The 18,792-nt window shown below is 37.1% G+C and overlaps 1 protein-coding gene across 4 annotated transcripts in view; it reads right to left on the reverse strand.

Moving 5' to 3' along the window:
* Positions 1 to 18,792, reverse strand: part of TRAPPC8 (trafficking protein particle complex subunit 8) — a 52,551-nt gene that overhangs the window by 15,574 nt on the left and 18,185 nt on the right. For all 4 annotated transcript variants that reach the window (XM_064706031.1, XM_064706030.1, XM_064706029.1 and 1 more), the window contains 14 exons: positions 17,584 to 17,734; positions 16,167 to 16,267; positions 14,611 to 14,716; positions 12,944 to 13,075; positions 10,749 to 10,973; positions 9,627 to 9,735; positions 8,702 to 8,896; positions 8,383 to 8,513; positions 7,223 to 7,297; positions 6,416 to 6,542; positions 5,237 to 5,394; positions 4,011 to 4,453; positions 1,536 to 1,683; positions 197 to 293 (listed from right to left, as the gene is read on the reverse strand). In XM_064706031.1, coding sequence (XP_064562101.1) covers positions 197 to 293; positions 1,536 to 1,683; positions 4,011 to 4,453; positions 5,237 to 5,394; positions 6,416 to 6,542; positions 7,223 to 7,297; positions 8,383 to 8,513; positions 8,702 to 8,896; positions 9,627 to 9,735; positions 10,749 to 10,973; positions 12,944 to 13,075; positions 14,611 to 14,716; positions 16,167 to 16,267; positions 17,584 to 17,734 — 2,198 coding nt within the window. The remainder of the gene's footprint in view (positions 1 to 196; positions 294 to 1,535; positions 1,684 to 4,010; positions 4,454 to 5,236; positions 5,395 to 6,415; positions 6,543 to 7,222; positions 7,298 to 8,382; positions 8,514 to 8,701; positions 8,897 to 9,626; positions 9,736 to 10,748; positions 10,974 to 12,943; positions 13,076 to 14,610; positions 14,717 to 16,166; positions 16,268 to 17,583; positions 17,735 to 18,792) is intronic.

The raw sequence follows: 18,792 nt of genomic DNA on the forward strand, positions 1-18,792 counted from the left end.
AAGTCTGAATAAGTCATCTATGTATCTATATTTCTTGAAATATAACAAAAGATAGGCTTTACTACTTTTGGAATGGACAAAGATATTAAAAACTAATTATTCTAAAAGCCAAATTCAGTTCCTTGTAAGATTCTTTTAACTATTTTTATCAGCCAGAAGCTAGACTTGCCATCATTTTGGTGATAAAGATACACACCTTTGTCTCCAGAGATGTTAACAGATTTTTGAAGCTTCCAGTGCTTGCTATTGCTTGAAACTTGCACTATATGAAATTCCTTAACACCCGTCTCACTCTGTGGAACAGACAAAAGTTATGTCAAAGGAAACCAGTCACAACTGTGATGTGCTACATTGCACAGTAAGTGTTCACTGCAAGGTGGCACTGTTAGAATCTTAATTTAACTCATTATTCACACTACTCATAACACACAGTATTTAGAGACAAGGAGAGATGTAAGACCCATTGTAAAGTAAAGCAACAGTCCCAGATCACAGCAACTTCCAATTCCAGTAAACAAAGCCACACAAAGAGGAAATAAGGATTCCCCAGAAAAAGACTCACAAGCTAGTATTTTAGATTAAGAACAACTTTAACAAAAACTAGGCTTTTTAACTCCAATGGAGAACACTGTCCACAAGGCTGCTTAGTTTCTAGGATTACTTTAGGAGCATTGCTGTATCATAAATCCTAGAAACTCAACATCTATTTTGGGTTTAGATATATATATATAATAAAATGTAGCCTTTGGAGTTGGCTTCCTTTCTTGGAAAGAGTGAGGTAGTAGTAGAAAAAAAGGCCTCACATTGTTAACTTGGTAAGTCCTTTATAGAAGCATTACTCCCTCTTTAAAGGAGTGGACAATATTCAGTAAATGAAGAAAAAAACCAGCGTGTACACACCTTTAAAAGAAAATGACAAATCAGCTCAGTGGTTCCATTATCAACTAAGTGTCTATGAATTCTATGAACAGACAATTCAGTTACCTTGCTTTGTGATTGAAAAAATGGGAGCAGCTTTGCCAAAAAAATGAGTAAATTTAAATTAGCATGTTTGAAAAACTGAGTATTTTAATCTGCTTCAGTAAGTCAACAGACATATCTATATTTGGATTATATTAGTAAAAATGTCTTTATAGTTTGGTGATAAATGTAAACAGAGAAACTTCCTTCAAATTGGAGCTTAAATTCTGACTTTGACATTACTACTAATTCTACCAGTGTTTCCACTGACAGGGGACACAGTTCTGAATAAGACAACCTTGGAAGCCGAGACCAAGAACACTCATCAATTTAGAATAAATCTTCCTAAAAACACTATGAACTATAGTCTTGCAATATGATTAGTACAGGAGACTTCCAGAGAGTTGGGATATAACTTCACATTAATACTCTTTCCAACAGTAACTGAATGATCAAATATGCAAGGCTTTGAGTTTTTTTTTGTTTGCAAATTACTGTAGAAAAACTTGAGTCTTGGTTTGTATCTGCTGAGCTTCAGGACAGTACTATTATTATTAATACAAATAAGAACTTACAGTATTGATATTTTCTACATCCACAAAGAGCAACATGTTGTCCCCTCTGCCTTCTTCATCCCCAAGTGCATTACTCCTGCAGACAGTAGCCCGAATGTGCAGAGACCGACTGGTACAAATAACTGCAGTGTGCCTTAATACTCTGTGACTAGGAAAGGGAGGAGAGAAAAGAAAAAAAAACGACAACATTTTGAGCAACCAGGACAGCCCAGAACATGACATCAAGAAATTTAGCTTTTATGTCTGTCAGTATTAAGGCCATTAGACAATTTGTTCGTTCCAAGCACCAAAGATACCCTATCAAACCTACTTTATTTTTAACCACCTTGCTGCATGGGTAGGTGCTCTTTGAACACGCAGTCTAAGCCAGTGTGAAACATTGGAGAAAAAGGTTCAGGTGTTACTATGAGGAAAAACACTTCAAAAATGTTTCAGATGTAAGACAAGTGGCAGAGTGAAAGCAAACACACATGTATTGGCACACAGATATCACTAAGCTATTTAATGCCATCAAATGCTCTGGAAAACAGTTTCTGAGTAAGTAAGTGAGAGAAAGACCACTACTTAGTCACATCTCTTGCCATAAATATTTACTAAAAAGCACTTAGAATACCACTGCATTCAATAAATTCTCCTGAAAAGAGAATTAAAAAAAAGAGAATCAAACCACAGATACCCTGCCTATTGCCAGGTATGCTCAACCTCCAGGAGAGCAGTCCGTTTGTGAAAATTATCTTTCTGCTTTTCTAAGGATGAATTAATCTTGACAATTCCATTTGTAGCTGCGATCAAAACACTTGAGCTTTTCCAATGTAGAAGCTTTTGGCTACCATAACTTCCACTTGGAAACACTTTAGAGGCATGTAGAAGTTTGATACGCATTACCTACTGAATATGTTCAAACATCATGTGACACTTGGTTTTGGGAAGGAAAAATCAGTGGCTTCCTAAACTCTACTTCACAATGTCACAATTACTAAAGAAACTTGAGTTTTGCAGTTAATGTTCAGATACACAGGTACCTGTGTAGCTTTCAAGTGGTACAAATTACATAATTTTTTCAACACTTAAAAGCTATGCTCCATCTACAAAGCGCACTCAAACCAGAGCAGTTCCTTTGAAGTTCCCCTCAAAACTTCAGTACAGTAAGGAACAAGTACATTACTCAAACAACCCTCTTCCATCTCTCAAGCACCTGTTTCTGAATCCTATGAGTTGTAAGGGAACAAATTCCCTATTTCTAGAGATTAGCTTAGAGTCAAATGAAATAGTAACTTTGATATTTCAGAAGCTACAGAAAAATCTAAACCAAGGGTGCATTTACATGACTTCAGTTTTGAGAATATGCTACTCTCTCAACCATCTTGAACTTGCTCTGCTTTGGTTTACACCCCAAACCAGTCCCACAGTACACAAACTTTGTTTCTCTCTTGGAACGAGCCTAGAAAACAAGCTTCAGCCACAAGAAGACATTCAGTCCATCTTACTAGAGTTTGTCTGAAGTAACCCTGGTACAGACACCAAGTGTGCAGGTTTAGGCTGGGACAGTTAATTTTCTTCACAGTAGCCAGTAAGTGGCCATGTTTTGGATTTGTGCTAGAAATAGTGTTGACACAGGAATGTTTTTGTTGTTGCTGAGAAGGGCTTGCACAGTATCAAGGCCTTTTCTCTTCTCACCTCACCCCACTAGCAAGCAGGCTGGGGCTGCATAAAAGTCTGGGAGGGGACACACTGGGATGGCTGACCCCAGCTGACCAACAGGATATTCCATACCATATGGTGTTATGCTCAGCAACAAAAACAGGGAAAAGGAGAAAGCAGGGCCTGATGATTACTTGCCAAGTAATCATTAAATGTCACGGAACCTCCCTTTTCTGAAAATTTGCCTGCCCACAGGAAGTGGTGAATGAATTTCTTGGGGCTGTTTTAGCTTGTTGTGTCAAACTTGACTATGGACTCTCTCAAGATGGTCCAAAAAGGAACTATACAACAGTATGCAAATCAAACTTAGTATTTAACCTCTGGAAAGAGAATATCCTTCATCACAATACAATTACTAACCAAATTTTAACTAACAACAAAACCTTTCATTCAATGCAGACAAGATTTTGTTTTATAAAATGAGAAACCAATTAGGTTATGATTTGTCACCCTATACCTCAGAACAATGTGGTTCCAGAGGAACTAAATACAAATAAAGGTTGTTATAACAGAATTCCATTAACCCGCCTTCTATTAATTTATTTTAATAATTTAGTATTTACTAGTTCAATAAAAGCAGCATCGGCTACACAATTTCCTATAGAAATTAGATCATATAATAAAAAAAATATTGCTTAGAATAGCAGATAACGGGGCATTTTCACATCATCAGAGAGACTGAGAGAAAGTCAGTAATATCTACCTTTACCATTACAATCACAAAGTCACAGGATCTAATAAGCATGACAGAGAAGGTAGATTAGAAGAACTTACCACATTTTTGAGTGCTTTTTAATACTTTCATAGTAAAACAAGAAGTTAATTTCATGAACACCTTCTTCATCTGGTCCCCGTAACCACATTGGCAGCTGCACTGAAGCCCCAGGAAGAAGAACAGCATCAGGAAGCGGAACCTGTATTACTTCAGGTGAACCTCCCGTGCCAAGCCCAAAGTCTGCAGAAGAAGCTGAAGACAGCAGTGCTGTTCGCACAGAGGTAGGGTCTGTCACAACAGTCTTGTAAGCACTACAGTTCTCTGAGGCTGAAGGACTTAGTGGTGTTAAAGCAGCAGTATTTCCACCAAAAGTGAAAAATTCTGGATGCTTGGACACGACCTTCAGTGCAGTAAGAGGACACTTGCTTACGTTCACAAATTCTACATACGCTTTTCTGATTTCTCCACAGAGAAGCCCAGTAGGAAAATTTATAAAGAACACCTGCATGGGAGAGCAAAGGAAAAAATAAAAACCTGAACACTGAGCCAAGTTGGGAATGCTGTGAGAACAACCATTAACACAAACTCTACTGCTGTCTAGAGCTTCCTGAGGGGAAGTGAAGAGGGAGGTCTTTTCATCCTGAAATCTATTGATCAGACATGGTGGGAACGGCTCAAAGCTGCACCAGGGGATGTTTAGACTGGACCTTAAGATGCATTTCCGTATGGAGAAGGTGGCCAAAAGGGTGGAATAGCTTTCCAGAGAGGTGGTTGACACCCCAAGCCTGACACTGTTAGAGAGGCATTTAGACAAGCCATTAACATCCTGTAACTTGGTCAGGCAGCTGGACTGGATGATCACTGCAGTCCCTTCTAGCTAATCCATCCCACTCTATAGGCCCCTATCATTAACCAGTTACCATTTTAATAACCCTGCAAAGAAAAAGCACTGTATTTTAATTAACCAGCTGGAGTAACTTTTCTGGATGAATGGCAAGCAAACAGAAAAAAGCTTCTTTGACTGTTCCCTGTTTACTTTAAAATCTGGCTACCAAAGGTGCTGCCGACTAAAATTCTAAAGGGAATATAGCAACTTCAGAAGGATACTAATTTTGAGGCTTCAAGTTTCAATTTAAAAAAACCTACACAAGTTTGTCACCGACAGATCAGAAATTACCTGGAAAGATTAGGCATTACCAAAATCCAAGCCACCATTGTTAGAATTGCATTTATAAACTGCATTTAGCTATTTTCTCCAAACTGCCAACAGGAAGTAGCTACATACCTCTAACAAAGGCATTTCTTCTGTAATAATGGGATCTAAACGTCGATCAGGTCCATATTTAATTGATGTTTTTTCCTCTTTTGTGTTATTAAGTCGAGGTCCTTGGATTTCTAAATCTTGTCTTCCTCGTACAGATAACCCATTGGAAACAAACTTTCCTGAAAAAGAGGTTTTTAAACTTTTGTTTAGTTAGGTTTTTTAAGTAATTCCTGACTTTGTCTCTAAGAAATGATCCAAAGCTCCCAATCCAATCTCAAAAGTTAATTTTTATCATGCAATGCAGTTTTCATTGATTAAGCAGCATCACCAACAAAGAACTATTCAAAGCTTACAGTCACATAACACATGGCTGGCTCAAGTTCCAACAGCCAGTTATCCATTGCTGTGGGCTTATTCTGCCCTTCCATAGTTTGACTACAACTGGAAAGGAAGCGGCAGACAGTGCATGAAGCTGATGGCATTTATTTCCTTTCCCAATTTCTGCCAGGCCGGAAAAGTCGCTCAGAGGATTATTTCCTTTAAAGACAGCTACCACTCTCTAAATGGTTTTTATTCAAAAGGTTTCAGCCTCTAAACAAGCTTCTATTTCTTTCAGACACGTCTTAATTTCCATTTCATCTAACAACTAAGTTCACCACGTGAGAGACAATTTCAGATGAATGATTCAACAGAACAGATCAAGTAGCATGCAATTAATTGTCAATTAATATAGTAATATAAAGGAAAGAGAATTCAAGATGCTAAAAAAAAAGGCTATCAGCCAAATTTAAATTTAGGAATCTAGAAAAAGGACTTCAGTGCAACACAGACAAAAAGTTGAAAGTTAACAATGCAAAAAGATGCAGAAGAAAAACTAACAGCAAGAGAGTAAATGGAAGTTGTTATAGATTCAACATGGCATAGATGGAATATTTACATTTTGATTTTTTTACATTCAAAAATTTAGTAAATTTTAAAGGAGAAGTAAAGTATGGATCTGGCATCCTTCCTTGTGGATTCCTACAAGAGCCAATTTGTTCCTTTTCCATTTCAGTTGTTTCACTTATTTCTACATCCCTACCTGACGGAAGGCCTTGTATCACGATAGTTAAACACTAGACACTAGAATTTAGCTCTACTGTGCAGAAGCCATGTCTCCTCTTTCCAGAAACACACAATTTAAAGCAATAATACACTTACCTGTCTGTAATCCAATAGAAGGATCTATCCCATCTAATGACACAGCACCTTGAACACTGCCAAGATTATAAACGACTCCCAGAATATGTAGCTCCCCTGTTTGATGGGGAAAGAGCTTTAGTCTTGCCTGTGGAGATACGTTAAATTTTTGTTGTTGTTGCTACTAGAAAGAAGTATTACAGTTAAATGTCCAATTGCTAAACACACTCATGGCTACATTTACTTTATAGCTGTGTCAGCTATAACTGCAACTGTAAATATAGATCATTTACTAGATTGAAAATTTCATATACACAGAATTTACCAAACCACTTCAGAGCTGAGAAATGCTCATTACATTAGAAAAAATTCCTTAAAGTTAACTTTCACTGTGACTAACAGAATCACAGAATGACTGAAGCTGGAATGGACTTCTGGAGGTCATCGTGCCCAACTTGCCTGCTCAAGCAGGGCCATGTAGAGCCAGCTGCCAAGGATCACATCCAAAGGGCCCTGAACATCTCCAAAGATGGATACTCCACAATCTCTCTGGGCAGCCTGTGCCAAGCCCTCAAGCACCATCACATTTACAAAATAAGTAAGTGTTATAAATGAAGTTATAAACATTTCCTCATGTTCAGGAGCAGCCTCTTGTGCCCACTGTCTCTGGTCCTGTCACATTTATACAAAGATACATGAGGGTACTGGAATTTCTGATTCAGTCATGTGTTCTGTTGGCTTAGTGTTAAGTTCAGATCATAACAAGTCTGAAATGCATACTAAAGTTCAATACTGAAAAGACTTTTTCAAACAAAGTATAGTACTTACCACTTTTGTCTCCTCACTATTAATTAAAAATTCTGCTATTGCTTCAGTTCCTACCATATCTTCATCACACGTACCCTGAAAAGAAGAAACAGCTCTTTAGATACTATTCCTTCTAGGCAGAGAAACTGCCATAAATAGTATTTCCAATACCCTTCTCCTTCCTCAAGGGAAAAAAAAAATCACACAAATTTCCAAACAGTTTGGAAAAGCAAGTGCTACATGCTCAGCTTCTCAGCATTTATGAATTAAAAAAGCAGCTTGAGAGCTCAGTAAACATTTATTTAAGAGAAATTTAAGATTTAGCACTATAAATTGGAACCATTCCCAGTCTGTTTCACGGATATTCACAGAAGTTTTTATCACATCATTAAAGCAGCAGTTCAGATCAGAACAGAAGGGAAAGTGTATGGTAAGCCTTGAGACTTAGACTATGTAAAACCATGTTTATAACTCTGGTAAATACTTACATTAACTTTAGAGATCACTGTGTTCTCAAAGTTTTGGCCAGGAAAACAAATTATTTAGGAATTTACTGTACTACTCAATATTAGAATATATTAAAACCTTTAAAACCTGGATATGACAAGAGTCCATCAGAGCTTTTGGCAGCATTAGTTGAATTATTAAGTCAAACAGTAGCACAACAGCTCATCTAAATTATTCAAAACATTAATTTTTAATACAATAAGTTTTCTAATTTCTCTTCTAATCAAGATACTAAGATATTTCAATGTTATATGAGCACAGTTTTTCAGAACACACATTTCACTACGTACAACAACTCAAATAAGAAAAAGGTATTTGATAATCTACCTACTGACACTCATATTTGCAAGTCAAGGCTAGTGTGACTCAAAATAGACGTGGTACATATCTAATGAAATCTTAGAAGTATTTTGTTTTGCATTCAGCTTTACAATGCACATTAGAATTTTTTGCTAACTTGGCTGCTTTGTGCCCTACAGATCTAGGAAAATTTAGATATTATGAAAATTGTATAGGTAGTTACTGGTTTTCTTCCCTTTTTTTTTTAGTTTACACTTAAACCTTCATGTTTAATGCTTATGCTTAAATGTTTTCATACTCCGGAATTTTGAATACTCAATATATACTCCATACCTGCAGCTGTTTGGGTTGGAAAAGGATGAAGTTTTCTTTACCTGCTCTTTTGTTTCTCCATCATGCTTTGCACTGAAGTCTTTAGGTTGAAACTTCCACAGCAATGAAAGGTCAGTCAAAAGAAGCGGAACTTTCAGAGGGTTTCGGAAGGACACTTCTACAGTTATTGGTTCTATCAAAAAAGTGCAAGAAAATAATGACAACAGGCTTTCCCCATCACAATCTGAAGGCTATCTCAGAGTATTCACATACAAACAACTTGCACAAGAATGTTGGCTCAAATCTCTAATAAGACATGAAATATCCACACAAATTTATCTAACTCAGTTTATTTCATAAGTGTAAAAATCTTAACTGTACCTTCTATCACAGCAAGCGGAAATTTGGAGTTATCTGAGTAGCGATTTAAACAGAACTGTGTAGGTTGAAAGTTTGAAGGTATTGTTCCTTTATTTATCACAGACACCACCTGCTCCTCGAGCTCCTTCCACTGTTGGGATGATTCTGAGTCATACTCCTGATCCAGGCTCACGTGCGTAGCTGCCTGCTTCTCACCTGCAGAGAGAAAGGCGAGAACAGTGATGTGCAACAGCTGCATCAGAGGCCTGCACTGGCAGTTTGGTAACTATTCTTAAAATATTTAAGTGCTAGGTCACTATAATTCTTATACTACAATTGATTTTTAAAAGTGAATTGCAGGGCAGCTTGAAATGCACACATGGAAGACAACGCTGAGATTCATTTGAATATAGTTCAATTTGGATACCACAGCATTCCAAGATTTTGGCATGCTACATAGTATACCCAGGCTACAGATCATTTCTACTTTATAACGGACTACAACTCCACAGTACAGCCATGGATTATATAAGAATTCCCACTCAGCTTTCTTCACACTCAGGAATCAGAGTGTTTCAAATATTTCATCCTAGAGGAAGTTAACTGTAAAGCTAATTTGTAGCATCGCCACTAGCATCCAGTATTTGCTACAGCAGTAATAATCCCTTTCATGAAGTTCATTACAGACTTGCATTGAAGCTTTCCAGGTGTGAAAAACAGTGACAGTCCACACAACCACACACACAGATTTCATGTTTACACAGAAAGTCTGAAAACATCCAGACAGTAGATGTCAAGCTCAAGCTTTTATTTTGAAATATTTTTAAGTTACCTAGTCACTTTAGTTTTACATAATGACAGACTTCTTTTAAATGGCACCAACTCCTGCTCATAATTTGGTTCTTTTAAAAAGGGACTTGAAACTGTTTACTTAAAATTTTCTGACCTTCTGCTGGTCGTCGATCATGGCCAAAGAAAACACGAGTTGCTGAGCTGTTAATATATGGTAAAGGAAGCTGTGGTAAGGGACCATCAGGTGACAGCTGGGTTGCATTCTGGAGCAAAGGAGCAAGAAAACAGAGTGTCATGTACATTACCAATGGTTGAATGATAAAGTCAAGTTAAAAACACTCAATGTTTGAACAGGGAATACTTTTAAGATGGAATAAATAATTTCAATTAACTGTCCGACTTTTTTTTTTTTCCTTAATCAGTGTTTCAAGTTTGTGAAATCCTTATGGGAAAAGGAGAATAATTCTTTTAACCCTGATATCTAATCACTACCATGGTTACATTGCTGTTATGAGCTTTATTTGATGCAAAGCTTGACTCTCTAACTCAGACTTTGATAAAACTATATTTACTATCCCACCACCATTAAAGAAGACTCTCACCAAGCTGAACTGTGGGTTCAACAACAAGGCTTTGAATAAGTTTTGCCATAACTTAAACACCCCAGAAATTCTGTTCATAAGCTTTAAAATACAGTATCTACATGGCTGCATATTGTGTGGGAATATCAGCACTACACAACCCATGATGAATATAGTATAATGCAATCCAGAATCACCCATGAACTTAAACACAACTCAATGAGTCACTTGATCCTATCCTTAATTCTATCCTTAATAAAGAATTAAATTCACTATATGGATGATGACAGAGCTAGCTATCTAGTCTTTATTAAACATTATCAAAAGCCCTCAAAATCATTATGAATTGATCAAAACAGAACAGACTAATTTCCTCTAAAAGACTATGAAACTTATCACAACCACAATGCAGCTATGACCCTCAAAAAGACTTTATTGTAATAAAAACACACACATTACTGTGATAATAACCCATACTTATACCCATCTGTGAAAACACTACACATATGAAATGCAGCATGTGTAGGTTTTTTCAAGTCTGAAGTAAAATCTGAACACATCAACTAGATTAAAAAAAACCCAAAAAACTCTGGAACAAAGCAGATAAAACAGAAAATAGTTTAATGATTTAATAGAGAATTGGTGGCAACAAAATTACTTATTACTCAAGAAACAGAGACAAGGAAGTAATTTACCTTATAGACATAAAGATATTCTCTTAAAAAAGCTCCTTGCTGAGCTGGAGGTTGTTTACTGTCATTGATCAAAATATGCCTGAAGGCAGACACAGCGTTGTCCAGCTGACGAAGCGTAAAGGACTGACGACCGATGGTGAAGTTAATGTGGTCTTCTGCAAGAGACCAGCCCTTCCCTTTGTAAACCTGCATGGCTTGACAGTAGCAACGTAAGGCATGTTTCTTCTGCAAGAAAAAAGGTCATTTGTCAAATTTTCCTGTTATCCACTGACTGAAATTATAACATCAGGAAGACTGAACAGTAAGTCAGAAAAGTGTTTTTTACCACATCCCTGCCACTGTGCAAACTGTAATGTTTCAGAACTGTGTCTCATAGAATCTGGTCAATACTAATCTAAGCACCGAAGTGCTTGTTCCTACAGTACAGAGTCTGGCCTCCAGGTTAAGTTCACATTTTCAAAGACTATAGTAACAGGTAGTAAGTTAGAAAAGCAAATAAGAAAAGATTACTTTTAAAACAGTGTTTGAAGTTCGTTTAGGACTGACTGCTAAAGTCTACAGAGCTCTATTGCCAAGCCTCAGGACATAAGCTAGATTAAAAACATTTCATTCCACCCGAACTGAACTTTCAGCGTGATACTTTCAGCCAACTGCTGTTCAGTATACGTATCTGGGACAAAAATCCATGCCAAGAAAACCAACAAAACACAGCCCTACATACAAGAAAAATTACCAATCATCATATCAGCCACTGGGAGATAGATGGACTGATCCCAGTAAGCTACATAGTTCCTTTCCTGCACATACCTCAGGACCCCGGCATTCAATCCCAAGTCTAGGTGTTGAACAGCTGTATAGACATTCACTGTACAGCAAAGTCTCAGCTTCTAAAAAATGGCAACAGCATTCCTTTACTTACAGCACTAATGGGGAAAAAATCTAATATACTCTCACACTGATATGGTGATGACAGCAGAGTACAAGCAGTAAATCCTTAACATCAGCATGTACTAGTGACACTTTAAAATATGGTATTATGGTCTGCAGCTAAACAGCCTGGCTGATTTCTCTTCAGTACCTTTTTGTAGCCTTGTACCTTTAAGGAAAAATAAAATAGCTACATTTCCTGTAACACTGAAAAAGTACTTCTTGGATACCAGAATCCCTACAAATATTAGGCACAAACAGTGAAGAGAGCTGTTACACAAAGTCAAAACTTTACAAAATGCATTCACTTTCCCAGACAAAGGAACAGGATATAAAAGAATAAAAACATGAAAAACTGATCAATAGCTTCCTGCCATTACTGTTCTGTCGTAACAATAGACAGGAAAACTGTTGCATGAAGAAAACCAAGGAGGGGGTGAAGTACTCCTACTATTCCAAACATCACAGAAGCCAACAATGCAAAACTACTTTTTCTAGTCCTTATCAGGACAGTGAGACTGAGATTGGGTAGGGTGGGAGAAAATCCCCAGCCAAGACCACAGGGCTTTCTTTAAAACAGAAATTTGACACCCTGATTCTCCTGTATTATTGTCTTGCAATAAGAACCCCAGCAGGAATCAAGCACAAGCCATCTTTACAGAATATACCCCACAACTAATGCAGAAACAAAGCACAAAAGTTCTATCCAAAGAAGTTCACCTACCACCATTAGAACTGCCTGCAAAGTAATGTGAATGGGAGTAAAAACAATCTGATCTGTATTGCTTTAACTGCCACTTAAGTCTAACAGCCACAGAGATGCTTTGGTTTGTTGTGATTAACTGTTCACACACCTGCGTCTCCAATACAGAACATGTATTTAAGTCACCAGGAAATACAAATACCTAAATTTTGCTACTATTCTAATAAGCTGAGTTTAACAAATAATTATCTCCTGCAATTCACTCTTATCTCAGGAGTAAAAATATTCTGTTGCCCAGAAAAGCAAAATTACTGTGTATAAAATGAGACTCAGAAATAAAAACACCCAGAAATAAAAACTGAAGTTGCAAGTCAGCCATCTTCAGCATTCCTTCAAAAACAGAATTAAAAGGCTAGAGTGATCAATCCAGAAATCATTTTCAGAAGATTACAAAACAGAATATTGTAGCATAGAAGTGTCAGAAGATAAGCATCTTTTTCCAGACTAACAACACACAAAGTAACTTACACCAGGCATATTTTCCATGTGGAAAGATAATACTTACCTGGCCTGCTTTACTAAATCTGTGGCCAGCCAATATCATATGAAATGCAAACTTTCTAACCATGGGACTTTTCATGTTTATAAAACAATGGGCTGCCTGCTCCAACAGGAGTGCACTGCGAAGATCTGAATCCTGTTTAAAAGGAAAAAAGAAGAGTTAGCCTGAGTGGAATAAAACCATAGACAGTTGCCTTGTCTTAATGTTAAGAGGGACAGTAGTTTCTAAGAGTCCTGTGAAGCTGAAGATTCTTTTATATGCAAACATTATATACATATGTGAGTACATAAAATAAGACTAAATGTATTTTTCAATATTATTCAATGCCATCATGTTCTTATTTATTCTAGTGAAGTATATATGAACCTATTTCAGTATGACTAACAAAAGAAGTATTTTCTGTTTTTTCAGTTACTCAGGCTACAGTTTCAAACACTTACCATTACCTCTGAAGAACTCTCCCACCTTTTACCCTCCCCTTCCCCTGCAGATATTAGGGCTAAAAACAAAAAATAAGACCTCTACCAGGATGACTGAAAAATACAGGAAGCAATGAAACTTGGTGAATTTTTATCACATGAACCTTTTGAATGTGTTGATTTCTTAATGTACAATTTCTTACTATTATATCCTTCTCTTCTGCCAAGACACAGCTATATTACTTTAACCAATCAGAACAGAATCTACTTGATTTTACCACAACTGAACTCCATACTATCAGTGATGCTCAAGTCTGTATCTTGACTACAAATATACCCTGGGACACCAATATAGTATCCAGTGAAGATTTTCCTTGCAACTACTAAAATGCTCCACAGGCCTACTATGTGCAATTTTAAGCTGTAAAATGACCATGCAGAGCTAACAGGATTTAAATTCCTTGCTTTAATAACTTAGTCTACTCTTGTAAACACTGATAGCAAGCTTAAGTTGAAAGGGAAAGAATGAAGCTACAGAGACACTAGAGAAAGAAAACTACAGAACTAAACAGATTTATTCCGTGCTTAAGCAGTCCAAGGAAGATCTCAGAAGCATCACATTTGGTGCAGCTGGCCATGAAATCAGAACTACTAGTTAAACTTCCCTCCATGCTTTAAAGGAGATGCTACATTATTACTGGAATAACATTTTTCTTCATTCCTTTTAAAGCAAGACACTTCCTGGGTTAGAAGCTGATCCATGCTAATTTCCACCAATTAATATCACAGAAGTGTAGGGTTTCACTTACACAGCAATGTTCTAATGATTCATACCAGTTGAGCAACAGTAATCTCTTAGTTGCCTAAACTATAGAGAATTTCTGATTACATATGGGATAGTGTCCACTATGGCTCTAGCAAGCCATGCTAATACTTTTAACACATAAGTTTGTAAGCTACACCATCCAAGAGCTAGGCAGATGTGAAAGAAAATTAGTTACAAAGCCAAAGATAACATATTTAGCATGGTTAAGGAAGTCAAGCAAGTCATTTGACTAGAAAAAGAGTAACTGTACTAGTTCCTTCACTTACAGTGTACACAGTTTTCTTCACTTCATGCTCTATACCTGTTCATTTGCTACCTTTGGCTAGAAAATATTGTGGCACAAGAATCAGAAGGCAACCTAGAAGTGTTTGAGTAAGAAAACAAATAGTGAGAGGGCAGAAATGGAAAAAGCTACTAAGTTTTACCTCACTGGTCAAACGAATCAGAAGAGCAGCTGCCTCTGAATATTTGCTTTGACTTTTTAAGATTTCAGCACTAAGCAGTACACAGCGTTCAGCCAGAACCATGTTCCTGAAGTAAAAACATGCATGTATTAATAAATATTTATCAAAATAAACCTCAGAGAATTTTTTATCTTGAATCTTACTAATTTGCTAGACATGACATCAGACTGAGGTTCTGTAGCTTATTCTTCTTAAAGCAAAATATATGACAGGTCACTCCCCACAAAACAACCACATACAAATCGACACATTAAGTGTCCAATTCTACTATAACAGGAGCTTTATGAAAGTTAAAGCTGGAGAGCATTTTTTTAGAATATTATTGTGTTTGTAAGAGTACCAAATAAAATTATCTGATAAACAAGAAGTCCAACAGAAGCAGGTTGTACTGGCAAGTTGTACCCATGTACCAGGTGCCCACCAAGCTGCTCTGTCACACCCCCTGCTCAGCAACACAGAGGAAGAAGATCAGACCAAAAACCTCATGTGGTGAGAAAGGGACAGGGAGACCACTCCCCATTTAGTCATGGGCAATACAGACTTGTTTTGGGGAAGATTAAATTAATTTATTGGCAATTAATAAGTGAATAGCACAGTGATCAATAATAAAACAGAAATAAAACACCTCCTGACTAATCCTTCTTCCCAGGTTCAAGTTCACTCCAAACTCTTCTACCTCCTCCTCCCCACAAGCAAGGCAGAGGAACACGGAAAAGAAGCTGTAGTCTTTTAACATTAACTTATAACATTTCTCCTTTGGTGTTTCTACCTCCAAATCCTCCTCCCCTGTTTCAGTGTGGGGTCCCTCCCACAGATGCAGCTCTTCAAGAATTGCTCCAGCATGTATCGTTTTTGCAGTGTACAGTCCTTCAGGAACTGTTTCAGTGTGGTTTCCCCTGTGCTGTGGCACAGGCTCTGCACAGACTACAGCCACCTTCAGAGTACATCTGCCTGCTCTGGCATTGGGACAGGCTACAGTGCAGATCCCTGCCTGCCCATGCACCTCCATGGGCCACAAGGGAAAATCTGATTCAGCATGGTCTTCACCACAAGCTACAAGGAAGTCCTGCCTTCATCTGACCTTGGCATCAGCAGGGCTCTTTCTCTCATTTTCTCACTGCTGCTGCACAGCTATTTTTACCCTTTCTTAAATGTGTTATCACAGAGGTAGCAGCACTGCCAGCTTGGACAGCAGCAGGTTCATTTTGGAGATGAGTGAAAACTGATTCTGCCACAGGCAGCTCCTGCTGTCTTCTCACAGAAACCCTCCTTGCAGCCATCCCACTACCTAAAAATCTACCATGTGAATTCCATACACAAGTTCAATAAGCACTCTGTTAAGAAGAGCCCAGATCTCCTTTCATGCTATCCTAGATATGTTAGTTTATCTTACCCCTTAAAATGTTACCATCATTCTGTGATCAACTGGCACTATTACTGTGCAAGGCCAGAAAGTTAAGCCACCAGATCTTTCAACTTTCACCGTACAAAGATCAGTACAAAAGTAAACAACATACTTGCAGATATCTCGGTAGGTCTGAATTGCTGTCTCCATATAATGAGCAGGATATGGCCTAGGAGCTCCAGGCTGAAGAAAAGCTGACACTGCTGCCATTTCCTACAAGAGAAATCCAGTAAAGTCAATGTAGGTTTTTCAACAAATCATAAACCTCAAAATACTGAGGAACATGTTTCAATAGCTATTATATTCAAGATCTCCATCTGATCAGTTACTGGCATATAAAAGTATCCAATACACTGTAACTGATAAAAGGTTTAATACAACAGCCTATTTATGGCTCTGCTTGTAATTAGCCAGAGAGTTACACACAGAAGTGTGCACAGTTGACAGTACACCCAACATTGTGCAGAAGCATTGATTCAGTGCAGTTTTACAAATCCAAAAGAACTTCCTATTATCAGGAAGATCGCTCCTGCAAAGTAGCACTAACATGTATTTTAAGATGAGGTCTATTTTTTGAGTTTTGCTTAAATGAAATTACATTATTAGCTTCCAAGGAAACTCTAGTGAACACACAGTCTGAAACTTTACTGCTTTTCTCACAGACTGAAAATATTACAGCAAAGATTTTCTGCAGAAAGTAAACATTAAGACCAGTAAATTGCAACAAATGCGTAATTAAGACTGCTTCCATTCATTTGGAAATTAAGATTTCTTAATATTATTCTGCTTATTCATATTATCCAAATGCAGAGCAACTTTCTGAACTGTAAAAACAGATATTTAAGTAAAAGTTTTAATCAAGAAGCAAAGGTGTACAATAATGCTTCCATGGGTCTATGAAGCAGAGTTTCGAGTTTTAGCAAGTTAACCAGACTAAAGTTTAAAATATGTATCTTCTAAAAATTGATAAAATTACTCATTTTCCCCCAGTACTCCCACTCATTTTGTTTAAAATTATTTTAGACATAAACACCATCATTCTTAGGAGGAAATTATGAATGAGTATATGTTTAGAGTGAAATTCAGTAGTGACATACTCAAAGTGTAGCCTTCAAGTTTTAAATCACCCAAAAACACGTGCAATACCATATTTATAGTGACAGAGTCTTGACTTTCTGACAAATAAGTATTTTATGTAAGTCTAAAAGAGATACTCTAAAGCTATTTTATGTCTGACTGAGTTATCAGTTTAAAGACCAATTTTTCTGGAGGTTGCATTCTAGTTTTCCTCCTTTCCACAATTTAAGAATTAACTCTCCAGTTCTTATTCATACCTTTATTTCCTTCATATAACAGCAGAAAACAGATTTTACAACACCTTAGAGTTTCCTAAAGATAGGCAGCAGATTTGAGGAGACCCTTACAAATTTGGAGGTGGAGAACAGAGATTGCATTTTGTTACCTCCAGACGAATATTAGAGATTATTAGAAAAAGTTCACAGAATGTTCATGTTACGTGAAGTACTAACCAGTGCTCCAGCTGCATAAAGCATTGCCTGATCATTTAAGAAGTCCTTCTTTGCTGTATGGTAACAGCTATATGCAAGTTCATAGTGTTGCACCAAAAAGCACAAGTCTGCCATCTTCCGGATTTGAAGTTCGGGCGCTTCTGGTGGATACCTACAAATACAAATACTTAAATTCAAAGTTGTCCTCTCTCAGCCTTGTCCCAAAACAGCCAAGAAAAGTGAATCTCTTTCCTTGCTTCCACATGTAACTTGGCTTCACATCCTACTTTCTTACTAGCAAGATTCACTGTTTCAGTATCACTGAAAGCACACACTCGTCTTAGCCAAGAAATACTGAATGGAGTTTATAACTACCACTCAAACTGCTCAGTCAGATTAACCATCAGAGCTAAGCAGAACTGTATGAGAAGGAAAAAAAAATAAGACTTTGACTGTTCACTTGGCTTCAAGTTGTTATTTCTCCACATTTCTCCTGAAATTAATAAGTCCACTAACAACTATGCTTTATGCCAAAACACTGCAAGTTCCTGTTCTCTACAAGCATCAATCTAATTTTTGGTTAATCCAATACATACGATTCACTGCAGTGATAATCAAATACATTTTCACAAACACTTGTATGTCAGATGCTGTAAGAAGTGAACTATGCTTACAAGTTCAAAACAGAAAGCTGGAATTAGCAACATTTTCATTATGAATCCAAAGACACACAACACAGACATTTGAAGCTGTATATGCATGTCAAGGACATTAACCTTGACTAGACAATGACCAAAATTATTTAGACTTCTGTAGTAAAGACAGTTGTTTTTCAAGATTATACATCCTAATTCACAGAGGGAATTACCAAATCATACAGAAGTTGTATTTTGCTAACACTTAAAACCTGGGTTTAGTGTATACTAAGACACAGGTGCACCAAGTGTGAAATTCCCTTTAGTTTAGCTCTTGAACACATTGTAAAAGCAATACACTCAGTACTCTGCTGAACAAATTGCATAGTTACATAAGCAAAAACACCTATACATGGAGTTTGGCTGTAATGACAGGTGGGAAAGCTTGTACAAATTCTTGAAAAATCCCCCATGACAAACCATAGCTTCTTTTTATGACTAATACTCTTAAAATCATGTGTTCATATTAACTTAGGAAGCCTCATTGTAAATAGAGCAGGCAGATGACTCCGCAGTCTATTTTACCCCTTCTTCT

Source organism: Zonotrichia leucophrys, chromosome 2, assembly GCF_028769735.1.
Source record: "Zonotrichia leucophrys gambelii isolate GWCS_2022_RI chromosome 2, RI_Zleu_2.0, whole genome shotgun sequence".
NCBI classification, from domain to species: Eukaryota; Metazoa; Chordata; class Aves; order Passeriformes; family Passerellidae; genus Zonotrichia; species Zonotrichia leucophrys.